Genomic DNA, 23,504 nt, shown 5'->3' on the forward strand with positions numbered 1-23,504 from the left:
ATAAACAAGTAGCTTTCAAACCATGGTGTACATGTCGACATAACTTTCACAGATTATCTGTTGTGATAATCTCGTATTGATTTATGAGGACTTCTTTCCATATGACCATCAGTATCATAGGAGCACCTGTAAAAGGTTATTGTTTTACGGAACCCTCTGTGTCAACTTGAAGGAGTCCATTTGAACATACAATAACAGAACTAACAAAACTAAACAAAACTAAACAAAACCTGCTTGGGACTGCCTGCTAGCTTAACCTGATTATGTTTGCTGCTAAAACAAGGCCAGGGCTCCTGACCGTGTGCAGCGCTATATTTTCGTGCACCACACAGTATTTAGGATCTGTGTTTCATCATGGTTGGTCCTTAGGATAGTACTCAATCTAAAATGACCTCCCGTGTATTGGACAGTAGCATACTGACTAAAGAATACACAAAGTTCATAAACTTCCTTACATTGGGACCAAATTGATTATGTACAGTATATGAAAATTTAAATCACTTATTACTAAAAACTTTTCATAACTAGTTAATGTAATAGATAACACACGTGATAATTCACAGATAAAATTTGTTGAAGTAGAGATGCTCAGTGAAACATATTAGAGTCTACCTCATTAAGGCAGTCTTATGTTTTTTTTTTCTCTGAATTCATTGTTGTAATCTTCTTTATTTATTTATCTGGTTTGTATAATGCTATACACTGTATACCCTGCCGTTCTTCTTATATTCTGGAAGTGCCTTGAGCATGGGAAAGCGCTATATAAATAAAATGTATTATTATTATTATTATTATTATTATTATTATTATTATTATTATTATTATTATGTTAACCTTGAGCTGTGCCACCCGTTTCCTAGCTATGGTGTGGTGTGAAAATGTTATCAAAGATTGGATATACATGATAACAAGATGCAAAGACAAAACTAGCTGTCATGATAATGCAACTTCAGTTCATGAAAGTCTATCTATCTATCTATCTATCTATCTATCTATCTATCTATCTATCTATCTATCTATCTATCTATCTATCTATCTATCTATCTATCTATCTATCTATCTATCTATCTATCTATCTATTTTCCTTCAGAAACGTTACCCCTTGGGGAGATTTATTTAGTGACCTGTGCCCTGAGTTGGCTGCCCACTGGGAATTGCCCACTGCCCACTGGGAATTTATTTAGTGAACGTACCCGCACTTCATTCCTAACTGGGTAGTGCTGGGTACTACAGATAGTTATTATTATAACATTTGCAGAATTAACTAATGAAATTCAGGCCCAAAGGAAGCCAGAATCTATCCTGACAGCGAGGAATGAAAAGTCCTGCAGTGAACGCCATTCCATTTCAGGGTCCATACACATACACACATTGACTGGGTTATATTTATATTTAATTTATAATCACTAATTAACTTAACAGTGATAACCAGAGCAGCATGCAAAACCCAAGGGCAGAGTATGCAGATTGCAGCCAGGCAGTGACCAAGTGTGAGATTTGAAGTTAGGGTGCTGGATTCATGATGTAACAGCATTAATAAGGGCAGCATAGCACCATTCTTATTTTTACATTTTTGAGGATCTGTAGTGTTTGTGCTGTAAGAAGCTTAAACATTATTTTTCATCATTGTCAAATGAAGATATTTATTATTTTAATTCTTTTGTTTTTCATGTATTGGACTGCTTAATTCACACACATAACTGGTTTGCTGTGTACATATGAATTTTAACTGATATTCTGAGAAAGAAAAAAAATATTGTTTTGTGAATGGGTGCCAGTTAAAACTTCCTCAGAATCATAAACGGCTTGTTACTACAATTCAGAGCTTGTAAAACAGTCAAAGCCTTACCTCATTCGTTTCGCTGTATTTGAAGGTAAGATTGCGGGGTATGGAGGACTCAGCTTGGGGAAGGCAGGAGCTGGAGTGAGAGTCACAGGGCTGGTCATTGACAATATAGGTGCAATTTTGTACAAACTCTTCCTCTGTCCATTGCAACATGTCAACCACGTCCTCCTTTTTCTTCATGGTAGTCAGTTTCTTTGTATGTGGTCTTTTTTTCTTTCTTTCAGTTTTTATTCTTAAGTTAGTCTTTTGCTTTTATATGTCATATGGTTTAAAGCTTTTAACTGAAAAAAAGAGAAACAAAATTCAGTCATTAAAAAATGAAAAATAGCAATGTGCCAATCTGCTCCATATTTTCTACATATAATTTGCTAAAATTTATTGATTTGTTACAAATGTCTAAAATCTTGCAATTGTCAATGTCCACACTTCAATTCTGTCCCAGTGTATATAATGCATTTTGGAAGCGCATACAATTTATATTGAAAAAACTGACCAGAGGTACAAAGGGATAAGGGAACAGAAGAAACTTCCAAGCGTGGACTGTATGAACCAATTCAATATTTGAAATCAAATGTTTAATATAATAAAATTGTAGTAAAAAAAGAAAACAGAGAAAACTACATATGCATAAAAAAGCAATGTTTAAATGCAGTAGAAGAAAGAATAGTTTATTTTGCTCTTGTTAGCAATACAAGCAATGAAATATCATATAATGTAATGCAATCACAAGAATAAATGTATTATTATGCATTAGGATGACACCCTTATCTAAGATTAACATTGATTGAATGGCTCTGGGTCAATCTGTAAGGCAGAGGTATTCTTCCCAGGTCAGAAAAAAGGCTTATTCCTTACCATCTGGCAGGAGGCACTTTGAGATGTTAGAAACAACACCTCCTTTATGATATAGTACTGTATGTGGCCATCAAGTCCATTAAAGTTGCTGTCCTCTGCTGCCCGTTTTTTCATTTTTGATTTGCTAGAGAATTGAAGCCATTTTAAGAATAATGGAAACCACACAGTTTGGATAGGAGGTGGAATTGGTGGATGGTGCAGGATGACACTAGTCAGTAGTCCACTTGGTCACAAACAGGACAGTACCTAAGGGATTCCCTCTGGTGTTCACATGTGAACAGAAATAGATTATGAGCATTTACAAATTTTCTTGCCTGTGACACACATTTAATCATGCTCTTCTTTCACCTTATGTTTGAACTTTACTTGTAAAAAGGCTTTCTCAATTGTTCTTAATGCTCTGGAGCTGAAACCTGTTCCATTTTACTTATAGGGAGCTGACATAAAGCCAGTAACACAGTACTAAATATAAGCTTTGTGTTAGTTATTACTTGGGCTAGGTTATTTGTTGTCTAATTTTAGGCAATAAATGATGCCGATCAAATATTCAAAAGTTATGTTCAAGCAAAAAGCAAAATTCAAAATGCTTGTTAATAACACAGCATAACATTCTCAAACCCCAGTTCCCAACGCAGGTTGTAGTATACTGGGCTCAAACAAGCAGAGCCTTTATGTTTCATATTTAATTATATAAATCCTAAAATTCATGAGAGTAAATTAAACTATAAAGGCAACTTATTTACATATAAAACTAATATTCCTTATCTTAGAACACTCCTAAGGCAATTATCATTATACCTATTTAAATTTAAACATACCTTGCCATTATTTGGACCTTTTTGTACTGAACAGTTAAGGGTCTCCTGTTACTGAACAAACTTTTAACTGGATTTTTTTCTTTATTCTGGCAGTAAAATGTTATGATCAGCTGTTTTATGTTTTCTTTCTGCATTTTTCTCAGGCTTTTTTTCAAAAGTGAAACATGTGAAATATGATTTTTAAGCCCAAGGAATGTATTTCTGACATTCATAATGTTAAAATTTTTTGCAGCTCTTCCAAAATGCCATTTTGTTTTCTCTTAGGTGCTGCCACTTGGAGGAATTTTTGTTGATGGTTGCTTTGCTGTTGTGGGCAACCAGAAGTATGCAGTGCATGATATCTCTGAATCAAACATATAAAAGATCAGCGTCATACACTTTCTGAATGTTTGAGATTGTAGTTACCATTGGACTTTTCAGTGTAGTTTTTCTTTACTTATTTTACTGATTAATAATAATAATAATAATTCTTTACATTTGCATATTGCTTTACTTACTATGGTTCTCTGTGTGTTTTCCTGACTAAGAATTTTGGTTTAATGCTTGGGGTTGGACGTCACGGTTTATTGATTTTTTGGTATTGAATTTGGCCTGGATTTTGACCACATTTACTCTCCTGATCTTTACAGTCAAAAAAAAAATCTGCCTTTACCTTTGGGTCACAGATCATAAAAATACAAAAATTCTCAATGAGTCTTAACCTTGTGCAGCACAGTGTCAAAGCCATTAGCATGGCTGTTTATGACTGCAAGAGTCTAGATTTAATTTGTAGAGTCTTCTGGGTTTCCTCTGGGTAATTTGGTTTCTTCGTACAGTTTAAAAAGGTCAGTGTCAGAACAATTGGTGAGTAGTGATGGGCGAACATTGCAGAGTTTGCTGGGAAATCATGGAAATGTTTGTGACATTTGCTAAACTTGGCAAAATCCATTAAAGTCAATGAGGAAGGACTAACTGAACTAGATTTGACTGAATTATAATGGTGCAGTCGTTTTTAAAGTGTCCCTGAGAGTTAGGGAAAACCGGTGCTATTCAAAGGAGTGACGTGTCATAGGAGTGAAACCTCAGATATAAATTTCAAAGGAGTGACAACCATCCAACCAACCATCCAAGTGGTAGGTGAGGTGACAACGATTCTTTTGGTGAGCATACTTTCAGTTGTGTTAAGTTTTTATGATTTTTTTAATTTTTGTTTTTTTTTAAATAAAATTTTAATCATAATTTGTCACTCCATCGTTATGTCACTCCAATAAAATGTCACTCCTTTAATATGGTATTTATGTCACTCCTATGAAGTGTCACTCCTTTGATACAGACCTGGGAAAACATCTGCCAACTATACTGGACCAATTATTGTGGCCACAAAGGTGACCCAAGCTGTGCTGCTGCAGAGCCAACCATCGCACCACCATGTCTCTCTGAGATCAAAGAAGAAAGAACGTAGTCAGAGATTTGCAATCATATATTTAGTCAAAACAAAGCAGAAATGCTGAAATCGTAGTCTGAAAAAATTAGACAAAGTACATAGGTCTTTTTATGTTGATTTATATGATAAACTATTGCTTTGTATGCTTTTCAGAAAACAACCCGACAGCCACTTGCCGCCCCTGTCCCCCAGCACTGTCGCTGTGCGGCCATAGACTGCTAACACGCTGCGACAGGGCACTGCACGCAGCAACACATGTTTTATGTTGATTTATGCAAGAAACAACAGTTTTGTGTGCTTTTCAGAATACTGAGTTTATTGTAAAAATATTCAGCCCTGGGAGAAATGGAAAAAAAAAATCAGCTTTAAAAAAGTTAAAGGCAGAAAATTCAAAGTGGCGTATGATTGAAGCTGCTGGCTCGTTCTATTTTTTGAAGTCATTTGGAAGGCTCTCCAAACTTTCTGTGCTGATGCTTTGCACTTTTTCTTCTATCAAAATGATAAAAACGTCTTGTAAAAACTAATAAATCTTTCATTGTTTTTATTAAGGGCGGCATGGTGGCGCAGTGGTAGCGCTGCTGCCTCGCAATTAGGAGACCTGGGTTCGCTTCCTGGGTCCTCCCTGTGTGGAGTTTGCATGTTCTCCCCGTGTCTGTGTGGGTTTCCTCCGGGTGCTCCGGTTTCCTCCCATAGTCCAAAGACATGCAGGTTAGGTGGATTGGCGATTCTAAATTGTCCCTAGTGTGTGCTTGGTGTGTTTGTGTGTGTCCTGCGGTGGGTTGGCACCCTGCCCAGGATTAATTCCTGCCTTGTGCCCTATGTTGGCTGGGACTGGCTCCAGCGGACCCCTATGACCCTGTGTTCGGATTCAGCAGGTTGGAAAATGGATGGTTGCATGGATTATTTTTATTAACACGTAGTCTCTCCTGTGTTTTTTATGGCTCCTTCAAGTTTTGCCTCCTTCTCTTATATTGACGTGGAACTCGAAGATCAACCTGCACATTTGGCAAGTGCGACAAGCACAGATAACTTCTTATTTATGCTGTATATGTTTCATAAAAATAAAATTTGAAAACTTGCATTATTTACTTTTTTGTTAGACCTCTTCAATTGATTTCACCTGCTATACACAGTATTAATGTGCCTTTATGGCTTTACATTCTATAGCATTTGTTTTTATGGAAAATGAAAAATAACTGGTATGAATACTGATGCTATAGTAGTTCACCAGCTGCCTTAGCACCTTTGGTTTCCATGAAGTATTCATGTTCTGTTCATATCTGCATGAGTTTTCTCTGCTAACCCTGAGTTTCTGCCAAATGTTCATCTGTGTTCAAATGTTCAGTGTGTCAGCCAGTAGACTAGCAATACTAACTATGAGCATGATCATGTGCTCTTCATAGTGCCAACCACTGCATGACCATGCTTCCTAGAGATCAAAGAAGAAAGAACGTAGTGAGAGATGTGCAAGCTTCGTAACTAGAAAGCAATCCTATGTTTCATGTAAACAAAGAGAAAGTGCCAAATTGGAATCTAATGTCAGAAATAATGATAATAATAAGGGATCTTTAAAACCAGGAAATTCAAAGAAATGAACGCCAAAGAGAATAATTTTTAATCTAATCTCACTGTTTTTTTCAAGTGTCCCAAAGGGCTAGGGAAGTATCTGCCAACTATGCTGAACTTATTATTTTGGCCAAAAAGGTGACCTGAGCTTTGAGGCAGCAGTGCCAACCACTGCACAACCATGCCTCCATGAGGCTGTATGATAACAAGATGGGTAGGAGAGGGCATGGAAGAGGAAGAGCTGCACACTGGCTGCCTCTGGGTGTGAGCTTCTGCAGCCGAGGACTGCCGTCCACTGGCAGACGCTGATACAAGTGGTGCCAGGGTGTGGGAGTGAGCAACACATAATGCAGATGAACCACTGGAGGCCTGCCAGGCCTGCTACAGCAGCCTGTGGTGGTTCTTCATATGGTTGATGAGGGGGGTAGTGCCCATATGGGAACCAGGCTGCCCCGTGCATACCTTCTGCTGGCAGAGGCTGCAGGCCTCTGTGGCCTGATCCTCTGTCAATATGCTGAAACAGACCCAGACCGGCAACGTTCATAGCACCATGCTGGCTGCCTTGGTGGCGGCAATATGTGGAACATCATGGATCTGGGTGTCTGCTTCTGGCTGCTGCCTGCCAGAGGCGCTGCCTACCAAGATTGGAGAGTGCCTAGCACTGGGCTCCGCTGCCCCCTCACTTCCTTTGGCACTACTGTCTGTCCACCTCACTTCTGGAGCTGTTGCTCTGTGACTGAGTAGGTGGCACCCAGGGTCTGTCACTTTCATGCTCCTCCTCTTCCACTGAGTCAGACCCCAGGTCAACAGAGTCAGCAATAAAAGAAATGTGCAGCTGCTCCTCCTTTGCTGTCACAGTCTGGTCCTCAGCGGGTGATGGCCTGCCCCTGCCCCACTGTGTCGCTGTAGCTGGTGGAAGCTCCGAGTCCTCACTGTCTTCCACCCTACATGTGCCTAGCACCTCCTCCAGAAGCTCCTGCCCATCACTTTCCAGGTCTGTTATTGGCCTCCTTTTGGACTTCTTCCCAGAGATCCCCCAAGGTGTGATCAAAGAGCAGGGGAGAATTCCTCCTCAGAGGGACCTGTTAAGGATCTGGAGCCCTGGCCACAGCTCGTTAGCTGCACATAGTTGGCATTGGTGGCACAGCTACTTGCTGCTGCTGCTGGCTGTCTCTATAAGACTGTCAGGTGACACTGCAGGCAGCTGAGAGGACCTGGATGAGTTGGTTGTACCGCACCCTCGATTAACTCCATGGCCATGGCCAGCTCTCTTTCCTCCAGCCTTCATGGAAATTGAATAGTTTTTTTCGCAGGGGGAATATAAAATATAGAAACACACAAAACAACCGGAGGACAAATACTAAGGTTTTTTTTTACCTTGCAGTGCCAGAGAGAAAGCCACCCCTACACACACTTGTGTGCACCTTAAACAATAAAAGATATGGCTACAAACTAACACTCAGTAAAAAAAACAAAAAAACAAAACTCGGACAACAGCAATGAACACTTAAGATAAACAAACCACAAGCGTTACCTGGTAGGTAACCACCCATACAATCAGATTGTGATTCAGACTATGAATGCCATGAATGTAATTACCCTGATCTACATGCTGTCAAATGAACGAACCATACGCCGTAGCGCAGCGTTAGGGGCTTCGCCGCTGATGTTCGAGGTTCGATTCCCGAGAGGGGATGCAGTGAGTGTGTACGCCTGATGAGCCCAGAATTAGGGCGAAACACGTGTCGCGTACTCTTTGCATTATTTGACAGTAAAACTATTTCAACCATTCTATGATCTGCTTCTCGCAACTGAAAGAGGGCACCGTGGTGGATGTTAGCCGACTTGCTGACCAACCACAAGCGTTACCTGGTAGGTAACCACCCATACAATCAGATTGTGATTCAGACTACGAATGCCATGAATATATATATATATATATTGTGAGATATGGCCGGCCATTCATCCCGGCCAATACCCCCAGGCCGCCAGATGTAGCCCTCCTTGCAGCATGGAGTTATAATGCACAGCCCTGCTGGATACCATGGGGGCCACCAGGAGTCACTGCAGGGAGGCCCAGGGATTTATATTTTCCGTATTGTCCGGAAGTATTTCCAAGTCACGGGAACGGAAGAAATGATATACTTCCGGGCTGAAGAAAAGAGAAGTTTTTACCTGACCCGGAAGTGCTGGATAATCACATAGACTGAGGGCTCAGAAGAACTTCCGGGTCGAGGACTATAAAGGTCTGTGGGAGATCCCAGACAGATGAGCTGAGTTGGGAGGCAGGGTGGCTAAGCATCTGGGATATTGGAGGATTGTTTGATTATTGATTATTTGTATAAGTATTGTGGAGAGGAGGGTGCTTTGTGCACTGTATTATTATAATAAACCATTATTTGGACTTTTATCTGGTGTCTGACGGCTGGTCTGAGGGTTCAAGGGGTGCCTCTATTTGTCACTTTATATATATATATATATATTAGAAACGTCTACACGTGGAAGTATGTGTGTCTGTCCAGCCTGGAAGTGATAGGTGGAGTCGGGATAAGGACTTAGCCTCTAATAACACAAGCGAGGCCAGCACATCAGCAAAACAAAACCTCAGAAGAAAGACAAAGTCGCTTAGCCGCTAACATTGACAAAACGGTATCCCTTTTACTTTTTCTCCCACCTCTAATACACAAGCGAGGCGAGCACACTGGCAAAAACGAAACCTCCTAGGAGAGAGATGCCCAGAGTAGTTCCTTTTAATTACCTGACATCTCTACATTTCAGTTTCTTTTCTGACGATTTCAATAGTTTCCAGGACCCCAGGCTTTTTATAGCACGGGCTTACACAGCTTGTGTGTGTGTATGTATATATATATATATATATATATATATATATATATATATATATATATATATATATATATATATATATATATATATATATATATATATATATATATATATATATATATATATATATATATATATATATATATATACTGTATATATAGTTTGCAGACATGGCCAAGTGGTTTAGTAGCTTTTTGACCAAACCTTAGAACCTGGATGTCTGATCTAAGTGACTTTAATCCTGGTGGATTGATGGTGTCCAAGATGGTAGATCCAGCACCTTAAAAAACAGCTTCCCTCCTTGTGTCTTCATTCTCTACAGTCCGTTGAGTTTACACAAAAAGGTGCGTTAAAGAAATAAACAGTAAGCAGCAGTTCTCTAGGTAGAAACACCTTGTTAATTAGCACAGTCAGAGGAGAATGGCCTGACCTTCTCAAGCTAACTGAAAGGTCACAAATATTAGAATAACAGCTTTTGACAACAAGGATGCACATAGTGGCATCTCTAAATGCATAATATATTGTCCTTCAAGTGAATAAACAACAGAAAGAGATGAACATGCTGGGTTCTATTCTTGTCAGCTAACAACATGAAGATGAGGCTGCAGTGGGAAGGTGATCACCATGATTAGAAAAAATGCTGCCCTGTCTGTAGAAATTATGTTCATTTTGTGTCAAAAGACCTGGCTAGTGGCTGTAGAGTGATGTCATGAGAATGTTTTTGTGGCAAATATTAAACCTTTTAATACAAAAAAATATTAGTTAAATGCACATATGAGCATCATTTGCTAACCATATGCATCCTTTTTTGGGCACTGCTTAGAACCATTTCACAAAGCACTCATCATCTTAAGCTAGTTTGAACATGACAGTGCCTTCAGATTACTGCAATGGCCCACACAATTCCCAGATTTAATTTCAGTAGAAACCACTGAAGTGAACCGGAATAGGAAGTTTGAAGCTTTATGTATGGAAAAAAAATCTGAATGAACTGTGAGATACTACTGACTTGCTATGGAGCAAAATGCCCAAGGTATGTTTCCAAAACGTTTGAGTATTCAATATCACAGAATTCAGGGTGATCTGGGGTCAAAAGAGGATCCTAGCCAGCACTGGACAGGTGTACCTAATAAGGTGGCCACTGAGTACAAGCTGTGACAATTTAATTCCTGGAATGGCTGTGTAGTGTTGCCCGTAGGGCAATGCTGTCAGAATCACATGCCTATGCATGTCTAAAAATGTTTCAACTCATGTATACGTAAACTGCAGACCAGTATAATGTCATTTTCTGTGTGAGCAGCTGTGAAAACAATACAAGTAATACAAGTTTGTGTGTAAGTTTTAGCATAAAAATGAGTAATAGAAAGATCAGCAAATGTGATAGTGAAACGTTGGAGATATTGAAAGTGGAATACGTTGAGGATGCTATGAAAAGGTCAAGTGTCTTTGAGTGGCATAAGGGTTTCAAGGAGAAGAAAGAAAAAGATATTAATTTGAAGGTAACAGTAGCCACTATTGCACAAATACACACACATTTTTTCTATAGGTTCATTCTTTGAATTAAACCGCCATACCTTGTATATCTGTTCACATTGTTTTTAGCCCAGTAAGCTGCTTTAGGTCAAACATACATAACTAAATGGCTAGTTCAGATTTTAAAAATGCAAATGAAAGGGCTTTCTTTACAAGTCAAACCCCCTATGTTATAAGTTTTTGTGGAGAATTTTCACTGAATATAGTGATGATCTTCTGAATGTCTGGGAGTTTGTACATTCATTGTGACAAATCAACAAAAATTTAATAAAAGAAAAAATCAGTTATCCATTTCCTGAGTCCCTCGCAACCCTGAGCTGGATTGGTTTGAGAATATTTTACTATTTTGTGTTATTTGCATTTACTTAACACAGTTAAAAGGTGGTGGGGTGCCTATGGCAGCAGAACTGGGCACAAGACAGCACACATCTGTGGATGGAACATCAGTCTATGAAAAACAAATATTTAAGAAGGAAATTCCTTATGTTCACTTTTCACATAGTGGTCTTTGCACCAGATACTGTATTTGAGTTTTACTTTTCATTATGTTATGCATCAGAATGAAAGTTGGCTGTCAGAAGTGAAAGTGCTTGTGTTTTACAAAATCACATTGAATGAATGCTAAAGGCATCACATTTTCTGACACTCTCGCATACTATAAGTGAAAAAAGAAGTCAAAGGTAAATCCATGTTGAATAGTAAACAGAAAGTAATAAACACTTTTTATTACCAATAAAAATAATAATGGTTGATTAAGAAAATAGAATTGAGAATAAATTGAATATTGATTAAGAATAAAGTGTAACTAACAAGGACATCTTTAAAGAAATTTCTTTTCATTCATAGGCTCCAGAGGTTTAACAATATTACATACACTTGAAATTACAATGACTAGACAACCTGAGCTCAATCAATTGGGCAGTAAGACTAGAATCAATTGAGCTAGATTGTAACCTTTAATGTTTAAACTAAGTTTTGCTTTTAATCTATTAGTAAAGAGTCTTTCTTTTTTTGCCAAGCAAACCTGAAACAGTATAATTAATATATGTCGTACAGTATATCTTAAATTTAACATGTTATCATTGGACGCATGTGCTGCAAAGCCACCATGTCAAGAAAACATTCATACATACAGAATTAGTTTTCTTTTTGGAACATATTTTAATGTTAAAAATTAAAATGTGTTCCTTCAATAAATATTAACGTTTGTTTCAACCACCCTTGACTCTAAATACAGCTTGAAGTCTTTTAAGATTGGTGTCTGGCTTTGTTCCCAGTCATGAGTGACTTTTTTCATAATTTTCTTGGCAGATTTATCCTGATTCTTAGGAAAATGTTTGATGATGGCCATTATCAGTTTCTTAATTGGTTTGAAGTCAGGACATTGACCCTCTTCATTCCAGGATATTCACCTTTTCACTCTTCAGCCTCCCCCAGTGTCACTTTGGCTCCCTATTTGATATTGTGGCCTTGATAAAAGATACATCTTCCCCCAAGTGGTCAGCTTTTTTTAGCAGATTTGAACAAACTCTGTTTTGGAATGTTCCAGCATTGTACTCCATTTTTCATTACGTTTTAGCAGGTTGCTCCCTATGCCTATGACTTGGATTAGGCAATGTTAAGAATCTGTGATGTGGCCCAGTCTCTAAAATGAGAGGCATCCACACAATCTGATTTTGCTGTTGCTATACTTCTGTCAGAATCGTATTACTTGGTGTATGTTTGTAGCACAAATAGCGCTTTCATATTTGACCAACAATCTCATTGTTGCTCATATGAATGTAGCACAACCTTTTGTAAAATTCTTATGTTTTCAATGTTATTGCCCGCAAGCGATTGTTTTTGAGTATTGGTTTTGCCAATAGAGACCAGGGTCCTTTACATTTCTTGAAAATATAGCAGATGACTGATACACAGGGCCGGATTTATATGAAAAGAGGCCCTAGGCTATTCCACTTATGAGGCCCTTTCACCTTCCATTTTTAAGTTTGTAAATTACATAAAAGATAATAAAATTTTGCTAACAATTTGAATGTAGGACCCTCTTGATCTTGAGGCCCTAGGCTGAAGCCTAGTTAGCCTATAGGAAAATCCGGCCCTGCTGATACACCAACTCCACTCTCATCCACCAGGCTCTTTAGGTATTTCAAGGTGATGATTGGTCTTTAAGTGATTCTCCTCTCAAATCTTCATCTTGTTTCAATGCTGAGTTTTCATGGACATTTTTTTCTGACACTCTGTCAGTGGTTGTGAGGCAGCTTTTGTTGACTCCACTTGATTATTAAGTCAAAATGGGTGTCTGGTAGTGTGCCGTGATCGTATAGTGGTCAGTACTCTGCGTTGTGGCCACAGCAACCCCGGTTCGTATCCGGGTCATGGCATTTATTTGTTAGGGCGGAGTGGTGGCTCTGAGGCTAAGGATCTGCGATGGTATCCAAAAGGTTGCCGGTTCGAATCCCCGTCACTGCCAAAAGAGATCCTACTCTGCTGGGCCCTTGAGCAAGGCCCTTAACCTGTAATTGCTCCAGGGGCGCTGTACAATCTCTGACCCCAAGGGGTATGCGAAAACTAACAAATTCCTAATACAAGAAATTGTATAAGGTGAAATAAAGAACAAAAAAAAACAATTGCAACAAAAAAGGAGATCCAACAATATGGAGAAAGTGTGCGGTTTTTCCTTAAATTATATATTTTGAATTCTTTATTTCTTAAAATATTCTATATTCTTCTTTTGCTATATTTCATGATCAAAAATTGCTAAGGAGATGAATGTCTTATGCATACAATGTGAGGCTGACTACAGTGGAGGCCAAAGGGAAATAACTTCATTACGATGATTAGAATGACCACCAGAAACTAGGGGTTTGAATATTTATGTAAGAAGCCAAATTTAGTTTTTAACTTTATTTAATAGATAGCTCATTTTGTTCCTAACATTCTCGTTTTGAACATGTCAGTTTGAAGTAACAGTACAGATAGAAGGCAGAAAAACTGTGATATGGTGCCAGTACATCATAGGACCCACTCATATGCAAACTAACCCTAAAACTTGAATGGGATAGCATTCCATTGCAAGACTGAGTCAAGCATACACCAACAACAGCACTCAGTCACATCACAGCATTGTACTAAGTTTATATCACTAAAATGCATGTAGGAAAAAGATGTTCAGAGTCTAAACAAAGTGCTTGTTAATTGTTAATTCCACACAGAGAGTACTGGTCTGTAAATCGCATCCAAGTGCGTATAGCTGTTCAGTGCCTTAGTGACAATTGCTATGTCATGGTACTGTCCTCTGTGACTATATCTATAATATACCCGGTAGTGCACATGTATACCCAGATACACATACACCAACATTTTGCACACATTTATACAATGCAAACACCCACCTGCATGCATTCATTCCTACTATTTCACAATCCCTCTGAGAAGACGTCGATGTACCACCTCTTCTGAAGTCCTTTAATCATTCTCATCTTTTAAAATTAAGCAACTAATTATAGATGCGTTACATGTTTTGACTCACTAAGACTTTGCAACACTTGCTTAAAACTTTCTGTCCTGATAGATACTGCTTTAAAAACCTCTTAATTTTGAGACCAAATGCATAAACATACAGTGCATTAGATTTCACATTCATCATAATAATTACATTTCTTTCAAAAAGCATCCAAATAAATAAGTAACATTTAAAAGTAAATACAAGATTTCATTTGTTAAACCAAAACCAGTAAGACCACATTGCAGCTCATAGGCTTTGTAATATTTGGATTAGGTTCTGTAAACATGCCTCACAAACAGACCTGGCAGCCCTAGAAACTGTTCCTACAAGCAGGTTTAAGCCATCTGCACATACGCCAGCTTCTCAACAAAGTACAATCTTCAAGTCATATTCAAGTGCACATTGAAATTACTTTTTAAACATAAATCCACAATTATACCCTGACTAACATGTTTTGGATGTTGTTATAATAAGGAACATAAAATGTGATTAAACCATGTTCCATAGATAATTTAAGATTAAGGAAGTACATTATACTTTAACAAACAAGAAAGATCCCCATTTACTTTGTCATTTGTAGTATTTTGGCTCTGAAAACACCTGTATGTCAAGTTAACCATCCCCCAAAACGGTATAAATATGGGCGACATTAGAAAATATATATCATTTTATACAAACAAATAGGAGTGAAGTAGCCACATTATAAATAGTGAAGATCTTTTTCACATATCTATTAATAAGTTGCAAAGACAAACCCTCAAACAAGCTGTTAAAGCCAAGAGATGTTTAAATGAAACTGTTAGTGAGATATTCTTAGAGACGCTGCCTGTGTATTAGTATGTAAACATCTTTTCAAAAATGTCAGGTTACTGTGACAGAGATACAGTATGCTAAAGAGCAATACAAAAGGCAAAACACATTCTCTTTGTGCAGCTGTTGATGCAAAATAAATGTGCTTTCATAGTATTTTAAAAAGACATTTTTCATTATGTTATTTTTAAAGATTATAGACATTATTTATAATATATGTAGGAGCAATAGCTAAAATAGTCATTGTTAATACTTGCATCACTAAATAACTAAAACTGTCTTCTATTGTTCTAGGTTTTTTTGTTATGCACTTGAAAATTTCACATATTTAAAGACATTTCCATAGCAATCCATAACCTAAGAATTTAATCATATTAAATTAGACAACTTTATTTTGTTTATGAACTGATAATAAGAGGCTTAAAATAATAAATGCAATTTTCAAATATAAAGTAAGGCTGTCCAGTTTACTTAGTTGGTAAACTGCAGTTTTTGAAGCACTGAGTAGAAGTTAATAGAAGCAAGTAAAAGATGAACAGATGGCTTCTTCATCATTATTGTCGTTCTCCTATGCAACCACTATGCAAAAATAGATGAACCCTGCAGCCGGCGCCCTGCTTACCGTCTCAGTTTGTCACGCTCTTTGGGTCAGCTCTCTCTCTGCTCTCCTTCCATACCCCCTTGGACTTTCATAAACCCATCCACATTGCTCCTTGTCAGGTTCCAGACTCTCACATTAACTTTTTCTACCTCAGGACTCTCCCTTCTGTCCACCTGCCACTGCCGTATACTCCTAACCTTTTTCTGGGCACCAACTCAAAATAACAAAATCCACAAATCAGGAGTGGCTAGTGAGCACATGGTGACATCTCATTGGTCAGTGTCTCATTCAAATGACCAGGATTACAACAGATAAAGCAGCTGAATGAAGTAAACTGTCAACCTGAGAGTTAAAAATACACACATACAAAAAAAAAAATCCTGGTCCAGATGGAAGGATTTAGTGTCTGCTAGGACAACAATAAAGCACACTGATTCGCTTAACGAACCGTCTGCTGGCACTTGTTCTTTTCTGACCACAACCTCTCCAATTACCCCAAGTGAGACAAATGACCTACATCACAAACAAGTGGAGAGCCTGGCCTTTCAGTGTCCTACATTTGAATATTAGACTCTATCAGAACTGTCATGCTAGGTGACCACAAACGTCTCCAGGAAAGCAAAAATTGATGACAATTACAGGCATCAATAAGTGTGTCTTAAATACAACTTTCTGTCTTTAACATGCTTACCACCCTGGGTCTGAACTGACGCAGATTACACAAAAAATGTGATACTGAGCAGACATCTTTCATCTTAAAAGTCTCTTTTTAAGATCTTTATTTAATATTGTTATTTAATTGAATTCCAGTTTATGTTTCTCACTATAATTAATACCCGGATCTCAGAAAAAGGCTAAAGTGAATTGACTAGTATTAGTACCTAGTTTATGAAAGCCCATTATTACATTGCATACAGTATTGTTTGCTGATATTTTAATAAATACTTTTAATAAAACAATTCATCAGATGCAATATCCAGTGCATGATAAAAAAAAAAAAAACATGATGTTTGCTACTATTAATTGGAGAACACATTTATACCTGAGGGCGCCACCGTGCTGCCATGGGTAGTGCTGCTGCCTTGCAGTTAGGAGACCTGGGTTCGCTTCCCGGGTCCTCCCTGCGTTTAGTTTGCATGTTCTCCCCGTGTCTGCGTGGGTTTCCTCCGGGCGCTCCGGTTTCCTCTCACAGTCCAAAGACATGCTGGTTAGGTGGATTGGCGATTCTAAAATGGCCCTAGTGTGTGCTTGGTGTGTGGGTGTGCTTGTGTGTGTCCTGTGGTGGGTTGGCACCCTGCCCAGGATTGGTTCCTGCCTTGTGCCCTGTGTTGGCTGGGATTGGCTCCAGCAGACCCCCGTGACCCTGTGTTCGGATTCAGCGGGTTGGAAAATGGATGGATGGATTTATACCTGAAATTGGGCAACGCATCTGTAGTGGAGCAGGGTGCTGCTGCCTCTTGGATCCAGCATACTGGGTTCAAATCCCAGCCCTCTCACTGTCTGTAAGTAGCTTTCAATTTCTCCCTGCACTCTGTGAGCTTTTTTATCCTAAACACACACTTGTTAGGCTAATTTGTGACACTGTCTCCTTGTGGGTATATGTGTGGGTCAAGTGATGGACTGGTGCCCCTCTAAGGGTATTTTCTGCTTTGTTACCAAGTCTGGTAGAATCAACTCTGGAAATCTTGCTTCCCTGAATTAAATTCATACTGTTTGACAATGTTATGTAATCTTTGCATCTATGCTGTTTCATATTTGTGTAAGGGTTCTGATTTATAATCATAGTAAAATAAATAATAATGCATTGATCCACAGGATATTTCATCTGGTATCCATGTTGTAATCTGTAGTGTTAATCATCATTAATTATGTACCTTAGCTTGAATAAAGAAGGTGACTGACACCAAGACATAATAACATTTTCAGTTTCCAAATATGTATTTCCTAAACTCCTATACAGATAAATCAAGTCCATGTTTAGGCAGCATTTGACACATTTGAATTTAAAATTGGTAAAACTGAAAACGTTCATCCTCCATTTAGAACTTAAATTTCTTGGAATGACTACCACTGCCGAACTGAAGTGGGCACTTATGGCGTAGCTACAATGGGGCAAGGGGTGCAATGCACCCGGGCCCCGGGGGGGCCCATCAGGCCTCTTTTTTTTTTTTTGCGGCGCTCTCATCAGGTGATCAGGGCATCAGACCATCAGTCACAGTCAAATTAGTTAGACTGATCGTATTGCTTATTAATTTAAGTAACTTTGTAGTAAGGACTTTCACATGTCTGTATTTAGCGATTTTAGCCACCGTCAGTCAGCATTTTTACATTTTCCCACAATTACATTATTTTCATTAGTGCCGTCCGACTCGGCCGGGCGGGACGGCACATTGTGTACAGACGGCGGCGGCTAAAAACAAAGCTACATGTTCGCTTCATTCTTCGAAAGGCTATAGCTTAGTTATGAAGCAGGCAAGCAGCTTCCCACGATCTCCGACGAACGGCTTCCCGCTTCCGTCTATTTCTCAGTCAGTTCTGTTAGGTAAGTGAATCGATCAACATCAAAATGGCCGTATGTCGAACAGCACAATCACGTATGCCGTTTGCCAACTGCCAAATTAGTGAATCTTAGGCTCTTAGGCCTAGCCACTTGGTGGCGTAGCCTACTGTTTCTTCTTAGATTTCACTTCCGCAGGTGAGTGCACGCGTAACCATAACGTACGTATTTTGTAGCGTCAGATTCAGGTTTTCTGCACAGAAAGTACAATTCTGTTAATAGCCTACTTAACGGATTCTTACATTTCGTAGATTTTTCTGGGTCCTTGGAAAATGCCAAAACACGAGAGTGGTGCAGCGAAAAGAAGGAAAAAGAAAGAGGAGGAGGCGAAGATCGCAAAATTGCCAAAAATAACTGGCTTTTTTACTGTAAACGAGGTCAACAATGCCCAGTCCGAGGCCCAAAGAGACTTATCAGAGACCGAATCGGCTTCAAGTTTTGATATGTAAACATAGATAATCCTTTATTTTTATTGTTCTATAGTACCGGCTGAGACAACAGACGAGTACAGTGTATATACACTATTAGGCAATAACGCCAAGTCGCCAACACACGTCTGTTTTTACGCTTTACAAAACAAAACTATATTTTTCTCCGAACATCGTTTTTAATGGTTTCCTTCTCAATCTATCTTGTCTTCAAGCATATCAGCAGCGAGAGCCCCCTCTCCGGAGCACGAGCGCACGAAGCGCGCAGGTTTGGGGGCCCATTCAATGATGATTGCGCCCGAGCCCCTGTGAACCTTGCTACGCCGTTGGTGGGCACCACACATTTTAGCCATAGTTGGGAAAACTCATCAGTGCCTCGACTGCTTCAGACATCTGAGCAAAGTGGTAATGTATCCATCCTTTCAAAATAACTTATATAGGAACACTTATATAGTAGAGTCCATCCTCATTGGCTGAATTACATCCTGGAATACTACCTGTTTGGCTCAAGATCATAAAGCTCTGTAGAGGGGGGTGAAGATAGCACAGAATACTACCGTCAAACAGCTGCCCTCTTTTCAGGACACTATTTGGTACCTTGCAAAGGAAAACAGTATTATTAAAGGCATAAGCCATCGTCAACAGCTACTTTTCTCACACCTTCCTTCTGACAAATGATACAAAACCATTACCACTTGCACCAGTGAAATCAGGAGCAGTTTATATATAAAAAGGGCAGCATGAAACTATACCGTCTGGCAGGAAAAGAGAGTTAAAAACAATAGGAACAGGACTAGGAAACAGCAGAAAATAAAAACATTCTAGGGACAGGCTAAGGTCAGGTATCAGGGAGACAGAAAGATTATGTGTCTAAACTCCAAATACAATCTGAAATGAGGTCATTTGACCTAATTTTCCAGAATACCTCATCAAAACCATAACTTTCTCTTTGAGAAATTCGAAAATCTTGAATTATTACTTTCCACATGACATTGGTCTACAGTGGGCTGGAGCCCTGCCTTGCAGCCTGTGTTGGCTGGCATTGGCTCCAGCAGACCCCCGTGACCCTGTAGTCGGGATATAGCGGGTTAGATAATGGATGGATGGATGGATGACATTGGTTTAAATACTGTTGCACTGAAGATGTCACTCTCTGTGAGTTCTGGTCACACAGTAGTAGTCTACTGTCTCAAAATAGCAATAGCAGCACAAAACGGCTATGACAATGTCTAAAAAGAACGCTAAATAATAAACAAACCAATATAATGGAGGTTTGCATTTTTATAGCACAAAAGCATTTTCATTTCAGAAGAATAGATGTTGGTTTGTAGGGTCAGTATTGTCAGACGGTCATAGAAGACATGGATTGGAAGCCTTTAAGGCAGGGGTCTCCAACCTTTGTTCCCCTGACAGCTACTTTTACAAAATGAAAATGGCAGAGAGCTACTCATTTTTCTCTAAAGTTTATTCTCATAGCTTATTTCAGCCCAAACAAACTGAATAAGCTTGTTTTGCCTGAACATTTACAAAATGTTAGTGTCCACAACTCACATTTTGCATTAAAACATCACAAAAAAAATTTAGTTCACCTGCAAGTGCATTTTGTATACCTGTATGCATTTTCTAGTGTATCTCACACTATTGAATTAAAACATGAATGCTGTCAAAACAAAACAATGCAATTCCAAATACACAGATATTCCTTATTCATTTGTCATTTTGTTCCAGGTCACTGTGTCACTTTATTCATATGTCCAGTTGTATGTAATTTGCTTGAACATTCCGGTTGATTTTGCGACTTCTCTCATTTTGCTATGTATCAAAGTTCACTTGCGGTACTGATTTATTTACGCGAATTCGAGATCCACACAATGGGCCGAAGGGAGGAACCTTCCTCACTCACTCACCAGCTTTGGGGCATGTTCCTTATCTCTGCATAGCTAGCGAACATTAGAACAATTGAATTCAACTTTGTTTGATATTTAAAATAAAGTGTTACTTAGGTCTTGATGAGTTTGAGTCTTGATATTCTCATAAGTATATGCCACATTGAAAAGATAGATTGCAATTCAGATTGTGGATCGTGATATGATTTTTTGGAAAGATCGCCCACCCCTAATGTGACTAATCAAGTTTTCAAATTTATGTAGGATTCATTAGCCCTTTGGCGAGCTATATGGAAAGGGGTTGCAAGCTACTGGTAGCTCACGAGCGACGTGTTGGAGACCCCTGCACTAAGCCATCTGCTCTTCCTGTAGGATATGTAGTAGCATCCCTCTGGTGGATCTCCCAGGTATTCACTGAGCTCCATGGGAATTATACAGGGGGAGCTGTGGTAAGGAGAATTCCTTGTTTTAAGAAGTTTCACCTGACCCTTAAGTGCTTCCTGGGTGCAGTATGGTGGCAGTGGAAGAACTCCTGAGTCTGGTATATAGGAAGCAACTCTGCTTCACTCAGGCAAATTGGAGTTATAAGAGTAAAAGGCAACACTAGCCTGGGGAGGAGTGGAGGAGGAAAGGAGAAAAGACTTGAATTGTGTTTGGGCTGAAGAAGAAGAAAAAAAAACAGTGATAAGGTATTGTGTTCAAAAATAAATAGACATTTGAACCCGGCATTTGTGTTTGTGCAGTTGTGTTTCTGAGGTTTAAGGCTCTGTTACGCCACTTTTAGGTCACAACATGTACTAAGTACAATGAAATCAATTAAATTCTTACTTGCATGTACTGATCAACATGCCACTCTCCAGTGCCATTAACTGACACAGTAAATGATTAATTTGTTGTATAGTTATAGACATGAGGAAAAAATGTCTTTTTAGTAAACATGGGCCCTGTGATATCTGGAGAAAAGCTAAGTTTCAAAACCACAGTAGGCATGCAGATGACATTGTAATAGTTTGGGGTATTTAGCTGCATCAGGACATGGATGACTCGCCATCACTGACGGAACTCCAGAGAACACCCCTCTGCGTGGTATCAGATCTCAGTCCAGACTCTTTTCATGTGTAGCTCCTCTCTGGTGGAATGAGCTGCTCGCCTCCATTCGAAACTCTGACTCCCTCAGTGTGTTCAAGGAGTGTTTGAAGAACCTCTTGCTGTGTGAATTTCTAAATGATAGCTTTTAGGTTTTGTAAATCTGAGAACTGTAAGTAGCTCATATTTTGTTCTGAGCTGTTCATGTGTGGAAATCAATTTTGTAGTGTGGTAATGTAACACTTATTCCCAAAAAGCCACCAGACTGATGTTATTCGGGTATGGTGACCTCTTTTGTAAGCCACTTTGGATAAAAATGTCTGCTAAGTAAGTAAATGCATTTTTTTATCATCATTAGAAAAATAATTAGAACAGTATCAGGAGACAAGTTTTTTAGCTGAAGATGAAACACTCATAAGCAAGAATATGGTCCAAAAGAGATTTTGTTTGCCTAATTCAGAGCCATAACCCATTAAAATTATGTGACATGATCTGAGACACAGCATAGATAGATAGATAGATAGATAGATAGATAGATGGATAGATAGATAGATAGATAGATAGATAGATAGATAGATAGATAGATAGATAGATAGATAGATAGATAGATAGATAGAAAAGGGAGTTTATAATATATATATAAATAAATGGACTGCACTTTTTGTACCACATGAATGATCGGAAACTAATAAGATTTTTTTTAAATAAATGACTGGACTATATTAGGGGTAGGAGAAGGAGAATGACTACTAATTGTATTATGCACTATGTTTTCTAAAATTTATTGAAATAAGACCACTGAAATTTTAGTTTTGGTAACAATTCAATATATCTGTGTTTTTAACCCTTTTAAATGACTTTTAAAGAGATAGCCAAGAAACTTGTCCTAATTTTGTGAGTTTCGTGTTTTGATACAGATCTCAGAGATGGCACATTTATTTTGGAAGTGTAAAAGTAAAGCTACTTTTAGCTATGATTTTTCTGTTGATCATGAACCTACATTTTAAATAGTCACTGACTGAAACCTCTGTGCTATTTATGTCCTCACTTTGCAGACTTTATTTTTTGCAGTTTTTTTATTACATATAAATAACTAATGAATATTTTACAATGCATCTAAGCATTTTTCTAAACTTTCATGTATCACTCAATGTTTCATTAATCACTCATAATTGTTTCAAATATTTCCTATTGGAACCTACATAGTGGCTCCCTAATAATTTAAATTCTTAATGCAGGAAGAGTCACCACATCTCAAATTTGCAGTTGGCTCACAGCCAGAGTTGGCAACAAGCCTTACTGAAGGCTTAGTGGGGCAAAATAAACCAAGCAGAAATCCAAAGCTTTGCCCAGAGTCTTCCCTGCCAAGTGCTAAACAAATAATATAAATGACTGTCACTATCATAACTGCATGAAACTCACAGGAAATCTTTTGGTGATCAGATATCCTGTTCAGTGAGATATTCCACTAAGAGTTTCATTAGCAGGTCTTTTTCTCCGCAGATTAAACATTTTGTCTTGAAACAAAGGTAAGGCTTCAAAATTAAAACTGTAGTGACTTGCATTTAATCTGCCTCTGTTATAATGATAAATATAACATAAATGTGCATTGCTGCTATGAAGTAATTTGGATGTCATCCACTCAGAAAGTAATATGCATTTAAGTAGAGGAATGGTGTTAAATGGTTTAAAGAGATGACTGTGCAATGTAATTCTGTTTCTCAATTTAATATTTTTTTTTCACAA

At 38.5% G+C, this 23,504-nt stretch overlaps 1 protein-coding gene across 1 annotated transcript in view; it reads right to left on the reverse strand.

Moving 5' to 3' along the window:
• The window catches only part of prdm1b (PR domain containing 1b, with ZNF domain), a 65,773-nt gene extending 49,817 nt beyond the window's left edge, over window positions 1-15,956 (reverse strand). Inside the window, exons 1-2 of the mRNA XM_028818675.2 lie at window positions 15,823-15,956; window positions 1,850-2,127 (exon numbers count right to left, since the gene is read on the reverse strand). Of these exons, the coding sequence (XP_028674508.1) occupies window positions 1,850-2,026 (177 nt within the window). The 5' untranslated portion in view covers window positions 2,027-2,127; window positions 15,823-15,956. The remainder of the gene's footprint in view (window positions 1-1,849; window positions 2,128-15,822) is intronic.
• Window positions 15,957-23,504: the final 7,548 nt, after the last annotated feature.

Source organism: Erpetoichthys calabaricus, chromosome 14 (assembly GCF_900747795.2).
Source record: "Erpetoichthys calabaricus chromosome 14, fErpCal1.3, whole genome shotgun sequence".
NCBI lineage: Eukaryota > Metazoa > Chordata > Cladistia > Polypteriformes > Polypteridae > Erpetoichthys > Erpetoichthys calabaricus.